General features: G+C 37.9%; 1 protein-coding gene across 4 annotated transcripts in view; it reads left to right on the forward strand.

Moving 5' to 3' along the window:
- ZFX (zinc finger protein X-linked) overlaps positions 1-21,092 on the forward strand; it is a 60,334-nt gene extending 39,242 nt beyond the window's left edge. For 3 of the 4 annotated variants that reach the window (XM_028482917.2, XM_024115219.3, XM_055081960.1), the window contains exons 4-8: positions 12,451-12,600; positions 12,821-12,964; positions 13,650-13,802; positions 14,342-14,482; positions 15,344-21,090. In XM_028482917.2, the coding sequence (XP_028338718.1) occupies positions 12,451-12,600; positions 12,821-12,964; positions 13,650-13,802; positions 14,342-14,482; positions 15,344-16,527 (1,772 nt within the window). In that variant the 3' untranslated portion in view covers positions 16,528-21,090. Of the gene's footprint in view, positions 1-12,450; positions 12,601-12,820; positions 12,965-13,649; positions 13,803-14,341; positions 14,483-15,343 lie in introns of all 4 variants that reach the window. The other variant, XM_024115221.3, reaches the window with a different exon arrangement.
- The last annotated feature ends 479 nt before the right edge of the window (positions 21,093-21,571 follow it).

The following is a 21,571-nucleotide window of genomic DNA, read 5'->3' on the forward strand; positions in this document are numbered from 1 at the left end:
ATTGGCCGTTTGTATATATTCTTTGGCGAAATGTCTGTTCAGATCTTTTGCCCTTTTTTTAAAATAAATTTACTTATTTATTTGGCTTTGTTGGGTCTTCGTTGCTGTGCGCGGGCTTTCTCTAGTTGCGGTGAGCGAGGGCTACTCTTCGTTGCGGTGTGCGGGCTTCTCCTTGCAGTGGCTTCTCTTGTTGCAGAGCACGGGCTCCAGGCACGCAGGCTTAGTAGTTGTGGCGCACGGGCTTAGTTGCTCCGCGGCATGTGGGATCTTCCCCGACCAGGGCTCGAACCCGTGTCCCATGCATTGGCAGGCGGATTCTCGGGCTTAGTTGCTCCGCGGCATGTGGGATCTTCCCCGACCAGGGCTCGAACCCGTGTCCCATGCATTGGCAGGCGGATTCTTAACCACTGCGCCACCAGGGACGCCCATTTTGCGCATTTTTAAATTGAGTTATTTGTCTTTTTTTTACTGAGTTGAAAGAATTTTTGATATATTCTAGATGCAAATCCCTTATATATGATTTGCAGATATTTTCTCCCGTTCTGTTGGTTGTCTTTGCAAATATTTTCTCCCGTTCTATTGGTTGTCTTTACTTTTTTGATAGCGTCCTTTGATGTACAAAAGTTTTAAGTTTTGATGAAATCCAGTTTATCTAAACAGGCATACCTTGGAGATATTGCGGGTTTGATTCCAGACCACTACGGTAAAGCAAATATTGCACTAAAGCGAGTCACATGAATTATTTTGGTTTCCCAGTTATGTTAACACTATACTGTAGTTTGTTACATGTGCTTTAGGTCTTAAAAAAAATGTACATATCTTAATTAAAAATATTTTATTGCTAAAAAATGCTAATCATCATCTGAGCCTTCAGTAGTTGTAGTAGTGACATTAAAGATTACTGATCACAGTTCACTATAACAAATATAATAATCATGAAAAAATATTAAATATTGTGAGAATTACCAAAATATCACACAGAGACACGAAAAGAAGCAAAATATATGTAAGCAAATGCTATTGGAAAAATGGCGCCGATAGACTTGCTTGACCCAGGGTTGCCATAAACCTTCAATTTGTAAAAAACACAGTATCTGTGAAGTGCAATAAAATGAGGCATGCCCGTAAATTTTTTTGTTGCTTATGTGTTTGGTGTCATATGTAATAAATTGTTGGCTAACCCAAGGTCATAAGGATTTACACTGTTTTCTCCTCTAAGAATTATGTAGTTTTAGCCCTTATGTTTAGGCCTTTGATCTATTTTGAGTTTATTTTTATACATAGTGTGAGGTAAGGAGCTAACTTTATTCTTTGGCATGTGGGTATTCAGTTGTCCTAAGCACTTTTTGTTGAAAAGACTATTCTTTCCCCATTGAATGTTCTTGGCACCCTTGTTGAAAATAATTGACGGTAAATGTGAGGGGTTAATTGCTATACTCTTAATTCTATTCCATTGACCTATATGTCTATCCTTATACTGTTTTCATGTTATCAGAAATGGGTAGTGAACTTGCAAAATTTACTACCCTAAATATTAAAGTCTGAATTTTAAAAGGCCAGGCAAAAATCCATAAGTGAGTTTTTAAAGGTTCAGCAAAATTAATAAGTTATGGCAACATAGTGTGTTCTTATGGAAAACCAGGATACTTGGGTATGTGTGCTTACTGTTGATAGTAACATCAAAGAAAACAACTAATATGCCTCTGGAGTATGGGGCTTCTCCTGCCAAAGCCCGATCACTTGGCAGAGAGTCTCTGTTCTAATGTAAACCTTTATGGTGCTTCATTTCTAATACACATTTTAATAAAATATGTGCTTTTAGTTATTTTAAGCAGTTTTAAAGAAGACAAACATTAACAAAAATTATAGCAAATAATTTAATCTTGGAACCTTTAAACTAGTTGGGTTAAGTGAAAGTTTATCAACATTTTTAACATGTTTATTGTCAACTTGGAAATTTTACTTGGTGCAGACCGTAACTTTAATAAACCTTTTTGATGACAGTGAGTGTGGAGTAATAACCTAGCTGTGTTCTCTCCATTTAGTTGTTTTTATATTCTAAGGTCAAAGACCTTTTCACTAAGATAAGATTGTATGCAAAACACCATGTTCTGCAGTATGCAACTGCTTTTATGAAAGCTGAATGTTAATATATCATTAGATTGGTTAGTTCTTAACTAATGCTTATTGAACTATTTTGGTGTAGTAGCATATATATATATATATATATATATATATATATATATATAAAATTTAAGTCCATTTGAATTAATATTTCAAGAAAGAGTTCAGGTACTAATGTGTGCAAAATGCTCTCAGACTCATCAGACCCATCTTCTAATGGCCCTTGAGTCAATGGGCATTTCCATCAGAAGATATAATTAAGTTTGTTTGGTGAGGTTTGTTTTTAATAAAGTTCTTTTTGGGGAAAAATGTTTAGGATTGTGTTTATGCTTTGATTGTTATCAAGTCAATATGGACAGTTTAAAAAAATTTTTTAAACTTAAGCTTTTTTATCCCAAGAATTATTTAGTTGGAGATTTGTAACAAGTTGGTAACAATAAAAATAGGTAATAGTAAACCTTCAATAAATAATATCTTTGTGCCAGAACTTACTATCTAATTTGTTAATTATAGCAACGTTGTAACGTTGGTGTTACCACTGTTTTACAGATTGGGGAACTGAGGCTCTGTTTAAGTAACTTGTCCAAAGTTACACATCCAGCTAGCATTAGGGTGAACATTTGAAATCAAGTGTGTTTTATTCCAAAGTGTCTAGTCCCCACTCTCATATGCCCTTCTTCGTGTGTGTGTGTGTGTGTGTGTGTGTGTGTGTGTGTGTATAAAGTTAATATTACAGAGCAGTAGAGTTTGGGATAAATAGTGCTTATTGGTGGTCAGAAGAGGCAAGTAGAGTTCCAGTGATTTACTAAAATTTGCAGTATTACTGAATACCCAATTTCAAGGACATTAGGAAATAATTTAGAGGGGGCTTAAACATTTTCTTATTTAACCCATCATAGCAGAATCTACCCAGACAGCCTCCAAACCCTTTTCCGTTGTTTTTCTACCTCAGAAATGTTATTCTTTTCAAATTTATGTTTACATGAGAAAAAGGAATTGTATATAAACTATTATTTTTATACTCTTGCCCATGTTTACTTTTTCTTATATCTTTATTCACAAACATTTATTGATAAGCCACGATAAGCTAGGAACTGTGCTAGCTGTTAGAGATAAACAGTGAAAGTCTCTGACTTTAAAAGTTCACAGTCCTGGAGAGAAGACAAACAGAAACAGATAATTACAGTTTAGTGTGAAAAGATATATAACTGGATGTACAAAGCATTTTGGAAGCACTAAGGGAAAAGATGTTGGGAAATTTTGGGTACACTTGGGTGAGCTAAATGCTATGAAAGTGTTATAAGCCAAAGCCAAAGTTCTGTGGAAGCTTGGTTGAAGACATAACTGCATTTATTTCATCTGTACTCCTGTGCATTTCCTTCCCTCTTATATTGTTTTGAAGCAAATTCTGCACGTCATTTCATTCATAAGTATTTCAGTATATAGTTCTGAAAGATAACGATTTTAAAAAAATAAACAGTAATATCATTATCACATATTTAAAAAATAATGTGGGGTGAACTTAATTTGAAGGGGGAATGAAATGTTCAGTGGGCAGCCGAGGAGGGAGGAATGGCAGAGAGGAGAGCATGTTTATTTGGAGGGAGCTGGGAAAGATCTGTGAGTGTTCAGAGACTTCTTCTTTGGGGTGCAAATAATGTCTCTGATGATGTGAATGGAGAAAATGATGAGAAGTGAGTGGCAAAATAGGGAAAGGTACAGTCATAAAGGCTCTTGAATATACTAAGAAGCCTGCTCTGCCTTTTTGATGTGGGGAGTTAGAGGGTTGTAAGCGGATTAATAGTAACATGCTTAGATTTACAGTTCAGAAAAGTAACCTTAACGGCGCTGTCGAGAGCAGACAAGGTAAGAGTAAAATCAGAAACCAAAAAGATACACTGTGGGAGGAGGTTGTAGTAGTCCAGCTGAGGAACAGATGATGATGGTTTGAAATAAGGTTCTATCAGTAGAGTTTGACGGAAGCTGCTTCATGACATGCTTAGAAAGTAGGGTTTGGATTAAATTTAGGGTTGAGGAAGAGGGAGGGTTTGAAGCTTCCTCTCAGGCTTCTGGCTTGTGCAGCTGGGCAGATGGTAAAACCATCACTAGAGGCGGAGCACATTAGACAAGCTGAGGGTCTATATACATGATTGCTGCCTGCCGCTGTCCACTGTACAGCCACAGTGTCAACAGCACCCCGCGGATGCAGTGTGTGGTGGCCCTGGCCTTCTACTTTAGGTGTTTTGACCAGTTGATCTGATGTTAGCTCCTAATTAAGCACAACTTTTGTCATAGTGTAGACATCCAATAAAAAGTTGTTCGGGGAATGAATGATAAATAAATCCAAATCTCTATATGTTTAATGCATAAACTCTGAGGATTAGTACAATCTAATGACTTGTTTATTGATTCTAGGGGCTATTAGTACAGGAGACATGGTTAAAATATTTGTTTATTCCTTTGTTCTGTGGGCTGATGGTTTCGTGTGTATGTATCTTACCATTTTTTTAATATATGCGCTCTATCAGTTTTTGTCCTTAAACCATTTGATAAACCACAATAAAATTTTAGAATTTAAAAAATACATATCCACATGGGAATATTTCTGAAATGTGAGAAAAGTCTTATTTATTGAACTAAGACTATTTTAGAGAAGATGTCTAGCTTGTTCTGGTAAAGTTCAAAAAGGTTTGTGTTAATCCATCTAAAATTATTGTCTTTACTGTAGGCATTCTGAAATTTATTTAGAAATCAACACTAAAATTAGTGAATTAAGCTCTCAGTTTAACGTCCAATCAGGATGTCAGATTTACACTAAGAATAAAGTGCTCAAATAAGGTAGAGATGTTGTAGTCCTTCCCTCTCCCCACGACAAAAAAGATTGTGTTAAAAAGTCTACATCTTGTAAGTCTTAGAAGCACTTGGAGCTTCAGATTGGCCTTGTGATTCATATTTACTGTTTATCTGCTTGAGACCTAGATAAAAATTGTCTGATAGCTTGCCCTTGGAACAGATCTCTGATTACTTGGTGGGATAATGGAGTTGGTCAGTGGAGAGAGAGGAGAGAGGGAGAGAGAGAACATGGCTGTCCTTTCATAGGGATCCTAGAGAAGCAACATGGTGTATGGAAATAGCACCTGTAGCTTAGAGTCAGCCAGCCTTCAACTTGGATGCCATTCCTGCTGCTCAGCAAGTTGCTGACTTCACTTTGGCCTTAGTTTTCCTTATTTGTGAAAAGGCTGTAATACTACCTGACCTACAGAGTGGTTGTGAGAATTAGAGGTCATGCGCACCAGGCATCCAGTACAAAGCATGCCTGTCGGTAACTACTGGCCATTGGTGTTATCCACACACAGTATCTCTGTGGGTGGCATCCATTGGGCTAGCAAGACTAACTCTGGACTGGCTTCATTCAAGACCTTCCTGTTGTCCCATCAGGGGATTTTGGGGTAAAGGCAGGCAGAGGGTGGGATTGTAAGTCATTCCTTTTCCCCCTGAATTTGTTAAGAAGTCAGTTCTTGCTTAACTAGTTCTTAATTAACTAGGGGTCTTAGACCAATTCAGTGCAATTTGGCAAATATTTTTCATTAATTATATCTCTGACACAATGCTGGAGATCACGGTAACTTAGGATAGGCACTTGAATGTCTCTGATGCATTAATAACCTGTCTACAGAATGAGACTAATGTCATTAACCCTTTGAACCCCTCTAGGAAAGTTTCAAGAATTAAAGGAGATCAGATTATAACCAATACTTTCAAATCTTTTATAGGCTATATAATAAAATTAAGATGAAATTTTAACCTCAGAAGGAGGGTTCTTGAGGAGGAAGGTAAGAGAGGGAGGTCTAAAAGTGAACTTTTGGGCTTCCCTGGTGGCGCAGTGGTTGCGAGTCCGCCTGCCGATGCAGGGGACACAGGTTCGTGCCCCGGTCCAGGAAGATCCCACATGCCGCGGAGCAGATAGGCCCGTGAGCCATGGTCGCTGAGCCTGTGCTCTGCAACGGGAGAGGCCACAACAGTGAGAGGCCCGCGTACCACACAAAAAAAATAAATAAAAAAAATAAAAGTGAACTTTTAAGTGTGTTTGTCTACTAGAGCACTTGCTGCCTTGGCAGAATGCTTCTTGCATGTTAGTCTTAGGTGCTCTGGTTTCACATCTGTAAAATGGAGATAAAACACTTAAGTCCTGGGGTTGTTGTCATTGATACCATGATAAAATATAGCAAAACTACCCACCACAGTGTCTGGGACATAACAGATGATCATGAGCTTAGGTATCCTTTTAGGAGGAACTACCCATCCATGGTGTCTTCACTATCCAATACCACCCGCCCACACCAGAACCCTAAAGGATGTCGAATACCAAGTTTTTATTCTATAGTTTTTCTTTTGATTGGATTTTGGTTTAGAGGTTAAAAAAAAATTGAAGTGATTAGGTAGTAAGATGACTGTTGGACTCATCAGAGTAAGTTAGAATAGGCTCTTGGTTCAGAGAACCAAATTCTCTCTTCAGCAGCAATACTGAGGTATGGTTTTATGAATAAGGCTTGGTTTCCCACCTAGACATCAATCCTAACATTTATAACCTGGCACTCTTGTTAAACCTTTAGAAAAGATATGTGTATTCAGGCTGTCCCTTGAAGTAACTTATTTAGGAAGTAAAATCATCTTTATTTTTCTTTCAAATTAAGAAAATAATCTGTTTCAAGATCTATCAGGTAGCTTCCGGTTCTGAGAGGCTGGGGTTTACTGACTGATCCACGTCCTCCTTGTGGGTACTGGTCATATAAAGACTTCAAGCTTAATTAGACTTTGTCGTTGAGACTGATTATGCCCTTATAGCATGGGTTTTCTTTCTTAATTGTTTGTGCCTTCTAGGAAATACACTATCAAGTTTGACTTACTTCTCTGTCCAGTTTTTTTTCTTTGAGTTCTTCTTTTTCCAGTGACTCCCCTCTTGAAGCTTTCTGTCTTTCTGATCCATTCTGGATTAGTTGCTTTTTAGGCTTACTATAATGCAGACATTTTTCTAAAATTTTCCTTTTCTCATTTCCTGAGACTAATCCACTGTTTTCTGGATCCCTATGCCACGTTCTTCCTTGATTTACTCCCTTATTTTACTGGGCCACATATTGAAATAACTTCCTAAGGAGTCTAGATTTGTATACTAAAAGTATTCTTTCTTTTCTACCCTTTAAGTTGATTGATAACTTGGTTAGGTACGGAAGTCTAGGTTGAAGTGAATTTTCCCTGAGAATTTGTGATGGCATGTTTCATTGTCATCCAACGTTTGGTTTAGAAGCCTGATGCCATTTTGGTTCTCATTGCTTTGTAGATGTTTCTTTTTCTTCTGGAAGTTTTAAAGATCATCTCTTTATCCCTGTTGGTCTGAAATATCATAGGGTTTTGTTTAGTTAGGTGTGGGTCTTTTTTCTTTTCTTTTCTTTTCTTTTTTTAAGTATTTATTTATTTATTTGGCTGCACCGGGTCTTAGTTGCAGCACACGGGATCTTTGTTGCGGCATGTGGGATCTAGTTCCCAGACCAGGGATCGAACCCAGGTCCCCTGCATTGGGAGCACAGAATCTTACCCACTGGACCACCAGGGAAGTCCTGTGGGTCTTTTTTCATGTGTTGTGTTATCATGCATCGTGACCCCTTTGAAGATTCATGTTCTTCAGCTCTCTGAAATATTATTTTATTTAATATCAATATATTGCAAGATGAATTAAATATATAGTTTCTAAACTGCGCCAACCACATTTCAAGTGCTCAGTAGTCACATGTGGCTAGTGCAGATATATGGAACATTTCCATCATTGCAGAAAGTTCTCTTGGTTAGCACAGACCTGAAGGCTCAGTGAAATTGCAAACATGATCTCTTAAAACTCAGAGAAGAGATACAAAGGTTCAAAAAAATGTATTACAGGACAATAGAGGCAGAAAACAAACTGACAGAATTCAGAAAGAAATTGAAAAGTAAAAATATGATCAAGATAAAAGCTACCACAGTCGGATAGCCGGTCCCCCACCGGCGGGCCGTCGCCCGCGTCCCCCGGGGCACGGCGCGGCGCGCCCCGCTGCATGTCGGGACCGGGGTCCGGTGCGGAGAGCCCTTCGTCCTGGGACACGGGCTGCGGCTGGAAAGGCGGCCGCCCCCTCGCCTGTCACGCACTGCACGTTCGTGGGGAACCTGGTGCTAAACCATTCGTAGACGACCTGCTTCTGGGTCGGGGTTTCGTATGTAGCAGAGCAGCTCCCTTGCTGCGGTCTATTGAAAGTCAGCCCTCGACACAAGGGTTTGTGAAGAAGTAAAAAAAATACAAGAAAAAATAATAAAAGAAAAAAAAAAAGCTACCACAGAAACAACTATAAGCATAAATATGCCTCAGTATATAACCAGCGGCAGAGGGACACCTGGCTTTAGAAAATCACAAAAATGAAATGGTTAAAAAAAGGTATAAATGATTATGGAGAAGATGGATAGATATGGGAGACAGATAAAGGAGACAAATGCACATAAGTGAAATTCCAGAAGAAGGGAATAACTGATGAATTAGAAAAATATTTATAATGGAAGAAATTTTTCTGAAATAAAGATTGCACTCTTCAAGGAACTTTCCTGAAATAAAGTTTGAATATTTCTTTCAAGAAGTTGACAGAATGATAAAACCACTAAGTCATAATCACAGTGATATTTAGTGAACTTTGGGGATAAAGTATTATGGGGACATCCACACAGAAATACTCAGTGCTAGAAGACAGTGGAACAATCTCTACAAAGTTCTGAGAAAATGTAACCTAAGAATACGGTACGCCTGTATTTTGGTATAGTTTTGCTATTGCTAATGAGATCGTTGATAAGCCAAATTTTTCTTCAGCTTTCAAGTTTAAAATACCAGATGAGATGTAAAGATGATTATTACATAAGGCTTGAGGAAACGGTGATGCCAGTTTTTTTTTTAAATAGAAAAAACTGGGAAGAAAATTTACTAACTAATGATGCAATATCTGGTTAGTGAGACTATTGATTTTTTTTAATACTGAATTTTATACAGTGAACATATATTTCTTCAAAAATCAAAAGATGAAAATAGAGGTCTGAGTTCTAAAGACAGGTACCTCTTCACTCTCTCTCCCACCCTTCACTTATTTACTGACTGGGCAAATCATGTATCATCTCAGAGCTTTCCTTTCTTTATCTGGAAAAGGAAATGAAATAAAAAGTACAAATGAAATAAAAGTACATAGAAATGCTAAGGAAATTGAAAAGTACATAGAAATGCTAAGGAAATTGCAAAATGCTATGCAAATGGTAGTTATTATTAGAAGTGGTCTTAATTTCCAGAAATTATGCTCTTCTATTTTGGAGAGGCCTTATTCTGAAGCTTTAGTTCTTCATTACAGCATTAGAAGAGGCACTTATGCAGAAATCATACGTATGATGACTCAGTTTTATCAAAGCCTTCTTTGTCTGTTTTTAGAAATTCATTTTTAATGGTAACTTTAAAATCACAGTGAAATTTTTAGTGCTTAACAGGACCACCAAAATGGGTGGGTTTTTTTTATCACTTCTGTAATATTTCATATTCAGAATAATTTCATAGGTTGAGTTAGTGGGACACGTTCTCAAGGTGAAAATCTGAAGGTGAATTCTACTTCTGTCTAATAATAGAATAACTTTGCTAGGCTTTGGTAAGTGTATATTTCAGATGTGTTTTCCCACACATGTATGAAAGCAAAGAGAAATGTCTTACTCTAAGTTACAGGTAAATGCATAACATTTTGCAAGCTCCAAAATGATTGGATTTTGGTCATCAGAGGTTTTATCTTATGAGTACCAACAAACTCAACATATGCAAAAACAGCTAGCCTGACTTTGTTCTTTGTAAACACAAGGACGTTTGATTTTCCAGTACATGTTAGAATCAGTTTTGACAAACCTTGCCAAAAGAGGCCAAGCTTCATCAACAATATCAAACTATTCAGAGATGAGTTCTCTGAAGATGTACAGATTTATTCAGGACTCTCCTGCTAGTTTGGTGAGATCTTCAGCCTTCTAATGCCATCTCAGTTTGAAGTTCCAAAGCCACCTTTAAGAAAATAACAGTTGCCCTGTCAGCTGGGTATGTCATAGAAATATTTAGCTTTGAAAAAGGGTAAGTACACATCAGGCCAGAAATAAGGACATAATGTTGATTCTTTCCCTCTACAAATCATTTTTATAAAGCATAGTCAAGATACTTGAATTTAGGTAGATGCTTGAATTTATTCAGTTCAGGGAACCTCTCTTTGTTCTTAAAAACCACAGAGAATTTAACCAGCTGGTCTCTTTGAACCTTCATATCAGTAAGCTTGTCCTGGATCAGCTCATTTTCTCTAGCTTCTCAAGCTCTTAACCCATCTGCCATTCTCTTACTGGTGACCAAGGTCCTTGCCTCCTGTTTCATATCCACAGTTGAAGCCACCAGCCGTGAATTCTTCCAACTTCCTGCATTACAGTCTTCCTTTCCCTTCTCTAAACACAGCATAAGCTTCATTCTCATCCATATTTACCTTCTCAGGTCTCAGAAGGATAGCGTATTTCTCCTCCTTTTTAAGGAAAATTCCTTCATCTTTATGCCACGTTTCATCTTCTCCCTGTTCTTCTGAGATCATGATCCCAAAATTTCACCAGGTTCTCTGGCTTCAGCCTCTCACTTTTTATTGTATTTTCTCTCACAGACTGAGCATGCTCGAGTATTTTTAATCAATTAAACAGAAAAGTCCTTGATCCTGCGATGCATTCTAGTTTCTACCCTTTGTTCTCCATTTTTAAATTGGACTTTTTGAAGAAATTCACACCTTCCATTGAATCCTCAACCCACTCTAACCTGACCCTATATAGCCTTCACTACACTGCTCTTCAGCAGGAACACCAGTGACTTCCAGGTTACTGTTGCCAGTGCAGACATTCCCCTTAGACTTGTGTGCATGCTGCGTTATTGCCATGGGCCTTACTAGGATTTTTGGAACTTCTAACTCCCTAGCTTCCTTTATGACCTTCCACCAACCTGTCCAGCTTTCCCTTCTCAGGTTCCTTTGTGAACTCTTCTTCTTGTCCCTCCCTTAAACCATGACATTCCCTAGGATATCCTCAGCCCACTCTTTCCTCACACTGCAGGTTCTCACTGTGTGATCTCAAGGCTTAGTTAACATGGAACCGATGGCTCCCAAATCTGTGGGCCAGCCTTCAGCTTTCAGATTTGAGTATCTAGCAACTGACTTCACATCTCAGTCATTCCTTGAATCATTGATTCATCAGTATTCTGAGTGTCTACTATCACCAGACTCTGTCTTAAAAGACTGAATAATGAAAATACAGATTCTGCTCTATCAATGGGAAAGACGGGGGCAACACACCCCTAGTGACAACACAGTGAATTGTATACTATGCGAGAAACAAGCAAAAGGTTCTGTGATCACAGAGGGTTAGGGACAGGCAGTGGCTCTTAGAACTTTTAGGGATGTTACTCTTGGACCTTAAGTTAATTAATTAAACATGCAGAAGAGAGATACTTTCTCTAATTTCCTTCCATTTCTTCCCCCAGTCATTCAGTCACCCATTTCAGAAACCCCATGGTTATCCTTGGCTCCTTTTGTCACTGTTCAGTTTTCAGTTGGGCACCAGGTTCTACGATTTCAGTCCTAAGATACGACTCACGTGTAGCCGTCTTCCCCATCCATACTACCTCTGTCCTAATTTTTGAGGCCTTGTCATCTGTCACCTGCATTATTGCAGTAGACTCAAAAGTGATGTCTCTGCTTTATGTTTTGATCCCTTTGAATCCACCTTTCTCAAGGCCAGCATGGTGTAGCAGAAATGGTGATCTGACGTTGTCACTGCTCTGCCTAAGAGTCTCCCACCACCTACAGCAGAAGTTCTCAAACTGCTGATCAGAATCCCTGGGGCAGGGTTCCTCTAAATCTGTCTATCAGGCCCCACCCCTGCTAATTCTGATTCTGTAGAACTGCTTGCCGAGGGCCTGTGTTTTTAAGTTCCCTGAGAGATTGTGACATCTGACCAGACTGAAAAACCTCCTGCCTACCAGGGTCAAGCATGAGCCCCTCTGCCTGGTTGTACAAAGCCTTCTGTGACCCGGCTCTAGCTTAGCAGTCAGCCACGTTTCTCACCATGTGCTGCGTGTCTACTTGTTTAGGTAAAATCATCCAATTTTATGTGAATCAAGTTAGAGATTTTATTTGTAAAACGGGCTTTTGAAAATGGTAACTTTTATTTAAATATATGCTATTATTATTTGTCATGTATTTCCTGCCTTTTTAGTGGATGATGCTGGCAAAATAGAACACGATGGTTCCTCGGGAATGACCATGGATGCAGAGTCGGAAATCGATCCTTGTAAAGTGGATGGCACTTGCCCTGAAGTCATCAAGGTGTACATTTTTAAAGCTGACCCTGGAGAGGATGACTTAGGTAAGAGGAAACCTTCAACATAGTATACCTCCTGATCAAACACTTCAACCTAATTATTTTTTGGTGGTTTAGACTGAGAATATTTGTAATCTTTTCTGAAGATAACATTTTAAGCAAGGGTTCCAATATAGCAGTAGAAAAGTATGTAAAATGTAGTAAGTGAAACAGGTGGAAATGAAGTCTTCACATAAATTCTTGGAGCCTTCATTTTCTCTGATAGGTGGCACTGTAGACATTGTGGAGAGTGAGCCTGAGAATGATCATGGAGTTGAACTACTTGATCAAAATAGCAGTATTCGTGTGCCAAGGGAAAAGATGGTTTATATGACTGTCAACGACTCTCAGCAAGAAGATGAAGATTTAAGTAAGTAGGTGGCCTTTTTGTGGGAGAGAATTTTATGTTCCTGTGGCTCTTTTATTTTTTTCTTTTTTAAAAAAATATGGCCAGTATCTGAAGGAAACAAGTAGGATTATTGTAGAGATTATTATTCTGCTGTATTTCAAGGGAAACATCAATGACTTATTATGTGTGCTTAGAACGTTGCTTTAAAAACAAATTAAGGGGCTTCCCTGGTGGCGCACTGGTTGAGAGTCCGCCTGCCGATGCAGGGGACGCGGGTTCGTGCCCCGGTCCGGGAAGATCCCACATGCCGCGGAGCGGCTGGGCCCGTGAGCCGTGGCCGCTGGGCCTGCGCGTCCGGAGCCTGTGCTCCGCAACGGGAGAGGCCACAGCGGTGAGAGGGCCCGCACATCGCAAAAAAAAAAAAAAACCAAATTGAGGAACTATATTCAGTATCCTATAATAAACCATAATGGAAAAGAATATGGAAAAATAAGATTATTAAAAAAGCACATTATGGTAAAAGCCAAGAAATGTATGATTCATTCAATAAATATTTATTGAGTGCTTACTACGTGAAAGCTATGTTCTAGGTATATAACATGTGAACCTTCTTTCTACTTGTCTGTTAACTGAATTCAAGTGAAAATATCTTTTCCTGTGATCTCTGTAAACCTGGTCACACAAGTTTCTGTAATTTTCTACTCAGATGTTGCAGAAATTGCAGACGAAGTTTATATGGAAGTGATTGTAGGAGAGGAGGATGCTGCTGCTGCAGCGGCAGCCGCTGCTGCACATGAACAGCAAATCGATGACAGTGAAATCAAAACTTTCATGCCAATAGCATGGGCAGCAGCTTACGGTAAGTCGCGTTGCAGCTCTTGGGATTGAATTGGTTCTTGAACATGAATTCGTGATTGAAAACGGTTTCTGTGGTCTTAGGTTTCAGAAATCTGAAATACCAGTACCCTGTAAGGGTTATTTGATTTGCATGAGAGTAGAGGAAGATTATAAAGTCTACTTTTTGTCTTTATTTTTAACAGGAATTTCCTTCATGTGTATATTACGTAGAAGGAAGTACTGCAAGAAGTACACAGGCTTTCAAGCTGAAACTTTTCATCTTGATTATATGTGGCCCATGACTTTACAATTTTGGGAGACAACAAGGGAGTCCATGGCCATGGGGCAAAATGCTGACATGTGTTTTTTAGATTTGGAAGCTAGGCATTTCCTATGGTCTTGCTATAATAAATGTGGTCATAAAACCCATTACCTAGAATGGGGAATTTCTGTCATTCATGAGTATCATGGCTAACTTTCGTTGTTATAGTTAATAAAGAGTCCCTAATTCTTTATAATTTATAATACTGTATAATTTTGTTTTTTAATGCACATTGTTAGGTAATAATTCTGATGGAATTGAAAACCGGAATGGCACTGCAAGTGCCCTCTTGCACATAGATGAGTCTGCTGGGCTTGGCAGACTGGCTAAACAAAAACCAAAGAAAAGGAGAAGACCTGATTCCAGGCAGTACCAAACAGGTGAGGGCACATGAGTTCCACAGCGCAGCGTGCTTTGCGAGCTCTCAGATGAAACTCTAGTATGTATCCCCAAAGGTGTTGTGATGACATTTTAGCTGCTAGACCACATAGAGCTTTTGTGTATTGAATTTGAAAATATAATTTTAAGAATTCAGTGATATTCATGAATGATTTCCTTGGATTAAAAAAAGAAAAAAAGGGGGAGCAGATAAAACATGGATGAAAAAATTCAAAACTCGGGTGATTTTTACATGGATATGAAAAGAAATCCCTCAAATATGTTGGAAGCATTAACTTTTTTTAAAAACCAAATATATTTAAAGAATCTGATTATGTCAGCATAAAGCAGGAATACTTTACAGAGCAGCAAGGCAAGTACTTCAGTTCTCGTGACATATTCTTGTCTATTCTTGTATGCTGATTTGTATATTAAAATTCTGTAGACATATTTAAGCTTTACTGTAAATTGACATAAGTTATGTTGTTAGAATAACCAAAGCAGAAACTGTGATTATGAAACTTTGCTTTTATCAATAATTTCCCACCAATTTCTCAATTGATACAGCTGCAGTCACTAGTTGTTAGAAGTTACATATTTATTCATTTATTTATTTTTTTTAACTGGAGGGAGTGAGGTTGGTACAGTCATACTGAATGGAGTTCCCAGACCAGGTTCTCTTTTTGATGAGGCTGCTGTATCTCTTATGTTGAAAAATTGTAAAAGGAATGATGCTAAGTAGCAAATAGCCTAACATAGGAGTACTTGCCCAGTAATGTTCAGAACACATGCTTTAAATTCTTGAAGAAACCAAAACAGAACTTGGTTTGATCACTCATGCTCCTTTCTTTTTCCTTTCTTAGCAATAATTATTGGCCCTGATGGACATCCCTTGACTGTCTATCCTTGCATGATTTGTGGGAAAAAGTTTAAGTCGAGAGGTTTTTTGAAAAGGCACATGAAAAACCATCCTGAACACCTTACCAAGAAGAAATACCGCTGTACTGACTGTGATTACACTACCAACAAGAAGATAAGTTTACACAACCACCTGGAGAGCCACAAGCTGACCAGCAAGGCAGAGAAGGCCATCGAATGCGACGAATGTGGGAAGCATTTCTCTCACGCTGGGGCTTTGTTTACTCACAAAATGGTGCATAAGGAAAAAGGAGCCAACAAAATGCACAAGTGTAAATTCTGTGAATATGAGACAGCTGAACAAGGGTTGTTGAATCGCCACCTTTTGGCGGTCCACAGCAAGAACTTTCCTCATATATGTGTGGAGTGCGGTAAAGGTTTTCGTCACCCATCAGAGCTCAAAAAGCACATGCGAATCCATACTGGGGAAAAGCCGTACCAATGCCAGTACTGCGAATATAGGTCTGCAGACTCTTCTAACTTGAAAACGCATGTAAAAACTAAGCATAGTAAAGAGATGCCATTCAAGTGTGACATTTGTCTTCTGACTTTCTCAGATACCAAAGAGGTGCAGCAACATGCTCTTATCCACCAAGAAAGCAAAACACACCAGTGTTTGCATTGCGACCACAAGAGTTCGAACTCAAGCGATTTGAAACGACACATAATTTCAGTTCACACAAAGGACTACCCCCATAAGTGTGATATGTGTGATAAAGGCTTTCACAGGCCTTCAGAACTCAAGAAACATGTGGCTGCCCACAAGGGTAAAAAAATGCACCAGTGCAGACATTGTGACTTTAAGATTGCAGATCCGTTCGTTCTAAGTCGCCATATTCTCTCAGTTCACACAAAAGATCTTCCATTTAGGTGTAAGAGATGTAGAAAGGGATTTAGGCAACAGAATGAGCTTAAAAAGCATATGAAGACACACAGTGGTAGGAAAGTATATCAGTGTGAGTACTGTGAGTATAGCACTACAGATGCCTCAGGCTTTAAACGGCACGTTATCTCCATTCATACGAAAGACTATCCCCACCGTTGTGAGTACTGCAAGAAAGGGTTCCGAAGACCTTCAGAAAAGAACCAGCACATAATGCGACATCATAAAGAAGTTGGCCTGCCCTAACAATACTTCTACAAACTTTTGTAGAGATGTTGGCCTTGAAGCAGAAAATTCATTTTAAAGCCACAGTCTCGTTCACATACAATACTGTATATTGATTTATGCTGTGTACAAATAGAATTATTGCTTCTAGTTGACTTTTTTTTTTTTTTACCATTTGTTCAATAGTGTGTTCTGAATTCTATTCAGTTTGTTTAATAAATGGGGAAAAGCAGCAACAAGCAAGTTGCAGCAACAAGCAAGTTGCAGCAACAAGCTTTTAATAAAGTAATCCCTGATTCTATACTGAGTTTTTCTATCTTAGAAGTTTTATATTTATTTAAATATTTACCTTGCTTACCTTGATGGTACTCTTCTAAGACCATTTAACTTAAAGTTAAGGTAATTTTAGATTGGTAACTCTGAAAGTACTCATGTTGACTTATTTTTTTTTTTCCCATAAATTTCTCACAATAAAATTGTCAGAGACATCTACTAATATAAATGGGAGATTTTATGGTCAGGTCTAATTATCCTAACATGGGAGTCATTTACTCATCTTGTTTTAATATTTTCAGACCACATGACAATGAAAGTTTCCATTTGAGCGTTTGTGTCCCTGGCATCGCTGAGTAAAGAGCAGTGGCTGGGTTTGTGTTTACCTTTCGTTTTGTTCAGCAGACAAAATATACTTTTGGGGGTGCTTTCTCTGGAGTATTTACATCTTTTGTCAGCATAGCAAACTTTTAGAAAACTTTATTGAAAAATCTTGCTTGATCCTGTTGTATTTTGTCTTTGCTGCTTTGTGTTGGAATGGTTGTGTGCTACAGATGAGACTTACTGAGGACTGCATTTGGAATCTCCTAGAGGTAATTCGTGGCTCGTAGGATCTTTTGCAACTTTATATATGTAAATGTACCCTGAATTATGTATATGCACATATATATAACATGTATCTGTGTGTATTGCTTATTTTACATATTTATACACACAACCCCAAGTAGTAGTTGTTGAAAATCTATGATGAAAAGTATTAAATTTACAATAACATGAAAGATGCAGGGATGCATGAGAGAGCATTTTGTAAATCTTGCTCTTTGGAGAGACTACTCAGGTGAAGAATTAGAAGGAAAATAAGGACACTAGTATTTTTAAAGAGTAAAGGTATTTTCTTTTAAAAATCTTTGGTAACTGAAAAATAGAAGTTAAGATGTTTCTAGATAGAATGTTTTCATATAACTTCAGCTCCATGCCTTTATATTTTTCAGAAAAGCTAATGAGAATCCAGACATAACTCCCTCAGTTCTCTCTGAGAAGCCCATGAAGGGATTCTGTGTCCCCAAGTGAGGGGACTAAGGAAGCAGTTGCTCCATGTACCACAGAATGGGTGCTCATTACGACTTACATTGGGCAAGTTCAGCCTGCTCTGTTACTTCTTCGTTACAGCTGGCAGCCTTTCAAAAACTTAACACTCAAGCTGGCTTTGATTAGAAGATAAAGGTGTGTTTTAAGTGCATGAGGAAAATCTGAGGCCTTATTTGGAACATCACCAAGTCTTTCACAGTTTCGTTTTTCTTTGAAAGTTAACACTTTTTAACAGAGAGTTCTGAATCAGAGTAATAAATTCATAAAGTGAACTTGGTTAGTTAGAATTTGTTTATGTTAAGATGAATCTTGGAGAACTGAAAACAGGTTTTGGGATCCCTTAAATTGGCTGTCGGCACATGAGTATCTGGTACATCATGGGAGATTTTGGAGTTTTCTCCCCACTTGTTAGCTGCCTTGCCAGTTCATTATGGTGTTCCCTCCCCTTTGTGCTATTAGGTTTTTAGCTTTCATCTTTCTCTTTGCCGTTGATATTTGTATGCAAGAGTTATATTTATAGTGTTAGAAATCTAATATTTGGTGTTTGGCAAGCCTCTGAAGTGCTAGGTTGATTTAGTCCAGTTCTATCTAAATCAAGTGCTTTAGGCTGGTATAACTCCATCCTGAATGCCAGTCAAAGCCAAGGCATAGGAATGCCTGTGCCCTCTTGGCCCCCGTAATGTGCTTTTTTTTTTTCAAAGTAACTTAACCATCGTGTGATTCATTGCCCTGCAGTACTATTGAAAGCTCTGTCTGTTTTTTTGTGAGAACCTTTAAAATCTCCCTTAATTTTTATTTTTCCCAGAAATAGTGTAAAAGAAAACACTTAAACAAAAGTGGAAATTTATTGATTTTAAAACATCCGTAAAAATTAATACAGAAAATATAAATAATTGGTCATGTATATTTTTTTAAATAAACTGAAAGATAAAGAACACAACAATTTACACACTTTATATTTCTCTTACATGGTCTGGAATCATACACAGTTCTTTTCTTTTTAAAGCACAATATTGAAACCTTTAAAAGGTATTTAAGGGTTTGGTCAAGTGAATATGGTAAAATATTTGTATAAAGAGAAAAAAATTGTAGTCACTGTTATGTACTGACATTAGTTACAACCTAGTTTTAATTCTTAAAACAATTTTGATTAGCAAAGCTAAAAAAAAATGGTTGTTTCAGTTAAATGTTTTAAAGAGGTACAGATTTTTACAAGGACATAATATAAGTTATTGTTCTGTAGAAATATCCTTAAATATTGTATGTCCCTCCCTCTGTACACTTTGTAAAAAAGGTAAAATACATAAAAAGAAAATCATATAGGGATGTGTGACATTATTGTAATTGTGTACTTGAGAATAACGTGCAAAAATAAAAATCAGAATATTTTCCTGTTAATGTTTAGTCTATTTGATACCAGTACTAAGTTAATGCTTTTTCTTAAGAAAAAAAATGTACAGTTTTTGTAAACCTAATAAACATCAAAAGCAGTGGATTATTTTCATTTCCCCATTTCTTAATTCCTTATATGCAGCAGTGGAATGCGAAATGCTTGATTGCTTTGAATTTTGTGACTTGGATTTAAATCGAATAATATTTCAGTTCTGCGAATTTACAAGTAACATTTCAGAGAAGTTAAGAGGTGATTGGTGAGTCCTTTGATGAGCATGTCCTTGAAATTCATTTTTTCTTTTATCTTCATAAAGGATTTGTTTTATTAGCATCTCTAATTCCCCTGAGATAAATTTTCCCATGCATAAAGTGGTTTTTGAGAGCACTTATTTCAGCATCAGTCCACAGCCCAGCCCCACAGCAGAAGCCCTGCCCTAGAGTTACCCCTTTGTGCCCAGTTTGGAGGGCTTTAGTAGGCGCTAACATACTAGAGAATGATCATTGTTATAATAAAAATCGGAAGTTAGGTAAAAGTTATCAGGACTCAGAAGAAAGTAAGGAAATAGATTTGAGTCATCTTTGATTTTTAAAGATGAGATCCTGCAGTTATTTAACTGTTGGAACAAGTGTTTCCCTAATAGTTGAAACACTAAGTAATCAAAATTTGAGGTAAACGATCAAGAAAACATGGTGAATGTCACTGTCCAGAGCCGTAAAAAAGGCAAAACCACACCATGCTGAAAAACTTAATTGTAGTAGAACACCTGACAGATAACATCTTGCTGGTCTGTGATGCCAACCAGTCAGATAGTGTACTGCTCAGTACTCTGGGAATCTCAGTATTGACAATTTCCTTTATTTCTCACAAATTCTAGGATTCATGGAAGGAAAAGCTTGACCAGTTGAAATCTTGAAAGGGTGATAGTTCAGGGCAGTGGTTTTTTTCAAAGCCTGGCAGCAGCGGCAGCATTATAATCACCTAGACTTTGTTAAAGATGCAAATTCTCAGCTCCACCTCAGACTCACTGAATCAGAAACTGGGTGTGGGACCCAGTGATCTGTGTCTTTACACCTCCTCCAAGTGACTCTGATGCATGCTCAAGTTTGGGAAGCACTGTTTTAGAGCACTTGAGGAACTTGAAAGATTACTGGGGCATTCATTTTGTGTAGTAGACAAGACACACGTACACACACACACACACACACACACACCCAAACCCCAGAAGGAAGCAGTGATGGTGAAATGGGACTCAGTTTATACCTTCACTTTCATATCACTTTACTCCTTTTGAAATGTGAGCCTGTCAGCCAATAAATATATCTTTTAGTACACATGAAAATAGCCTGTATGTACTTCATAAATCTTGTATGACCTCCCCAAAGTTACATTCCCCAAAGGTAAATAGAATTCAGAGGAAGATTCACCAAGTAAAAAAGAAGGGCTGAAAAGTGTGTGTTGAATTGGCCCAACATTACTTAAGTAATTCATATCTGAAAAACTATTTTGCCACATTCTGCAGCTGTTTAGATAAGGTCAAAATTAAGTTTGCCCTTTTGGATTTTGTTTTATCTTTTGTGTATGTATTGTTTGCCTTTTTCATAAAACAATTCTTGGATTTGTTATATATTGTTCCTGTTATTTTTGACATCTTTGCTATTGTAAATAAATTCCTATTTTGTTTTAAGTTACCCTAGTGGAGTGTTGGCTATAGACAAGGCATACACACACACACACATACATGGACATGAGGCTTAAATCACACAGTTAATAAATCCCCAGCACGGTATAAGCTGGGAGTGATAGGACCCCTTCAGTAGTTCAGCACTTCTAGCACCAATGAAAGTATCACTGTTGCACATAGATGTAGCATCTGCACCTGCTCAGACTTTAAAGTCATTTTAATGGCCCCTGAGATGGAAATTCTTACTCAACCAAGTTTGAAGTCAAAGTAAAAAATCAAGAATTATTTTCCTTTACTTGGATTTTCCTATTCTCTTGGTCTCTCATGTTACTTGTGTTGCTGATATTGGTGAACACAAGGGATTTGGCGTTGTAGTGAGTGACGTGCTGGTGTTGTAAAGCCACTAGGATAGTTGGCTACAGAAAACCTGCATAGGACTTTTAGATGGCGTTTATTCATTCATGATGTGAATTACCACAGAAATATCTAAACACATTGATGAAAACGGAATAGTTAACTAGACCTATATTTTACTTTTCAAGAGAGGCCAATTTCTGCTTTTCCTTCATGCTTGTGTTTGGCATTAAATGCAGAGCCCATTTCCTTTTGCCTGAACTTTGAAATAAGGG

Source organism: Physeter macrocephalus, chromosome 21 (assembly GCF_002837175.3).
Source record: "Physeter macrocephalus isolate SW-GA chromosome 21, ASM283717v5, whole genome shotgun sequence".
Taxonomy (NCBI): domain Eukaryota; kingdom Metazoa; phylum Chordata; class Mammalia; order Artiodactyla; family Physeteridae; genus Physeter; species Physeter macrocephalus.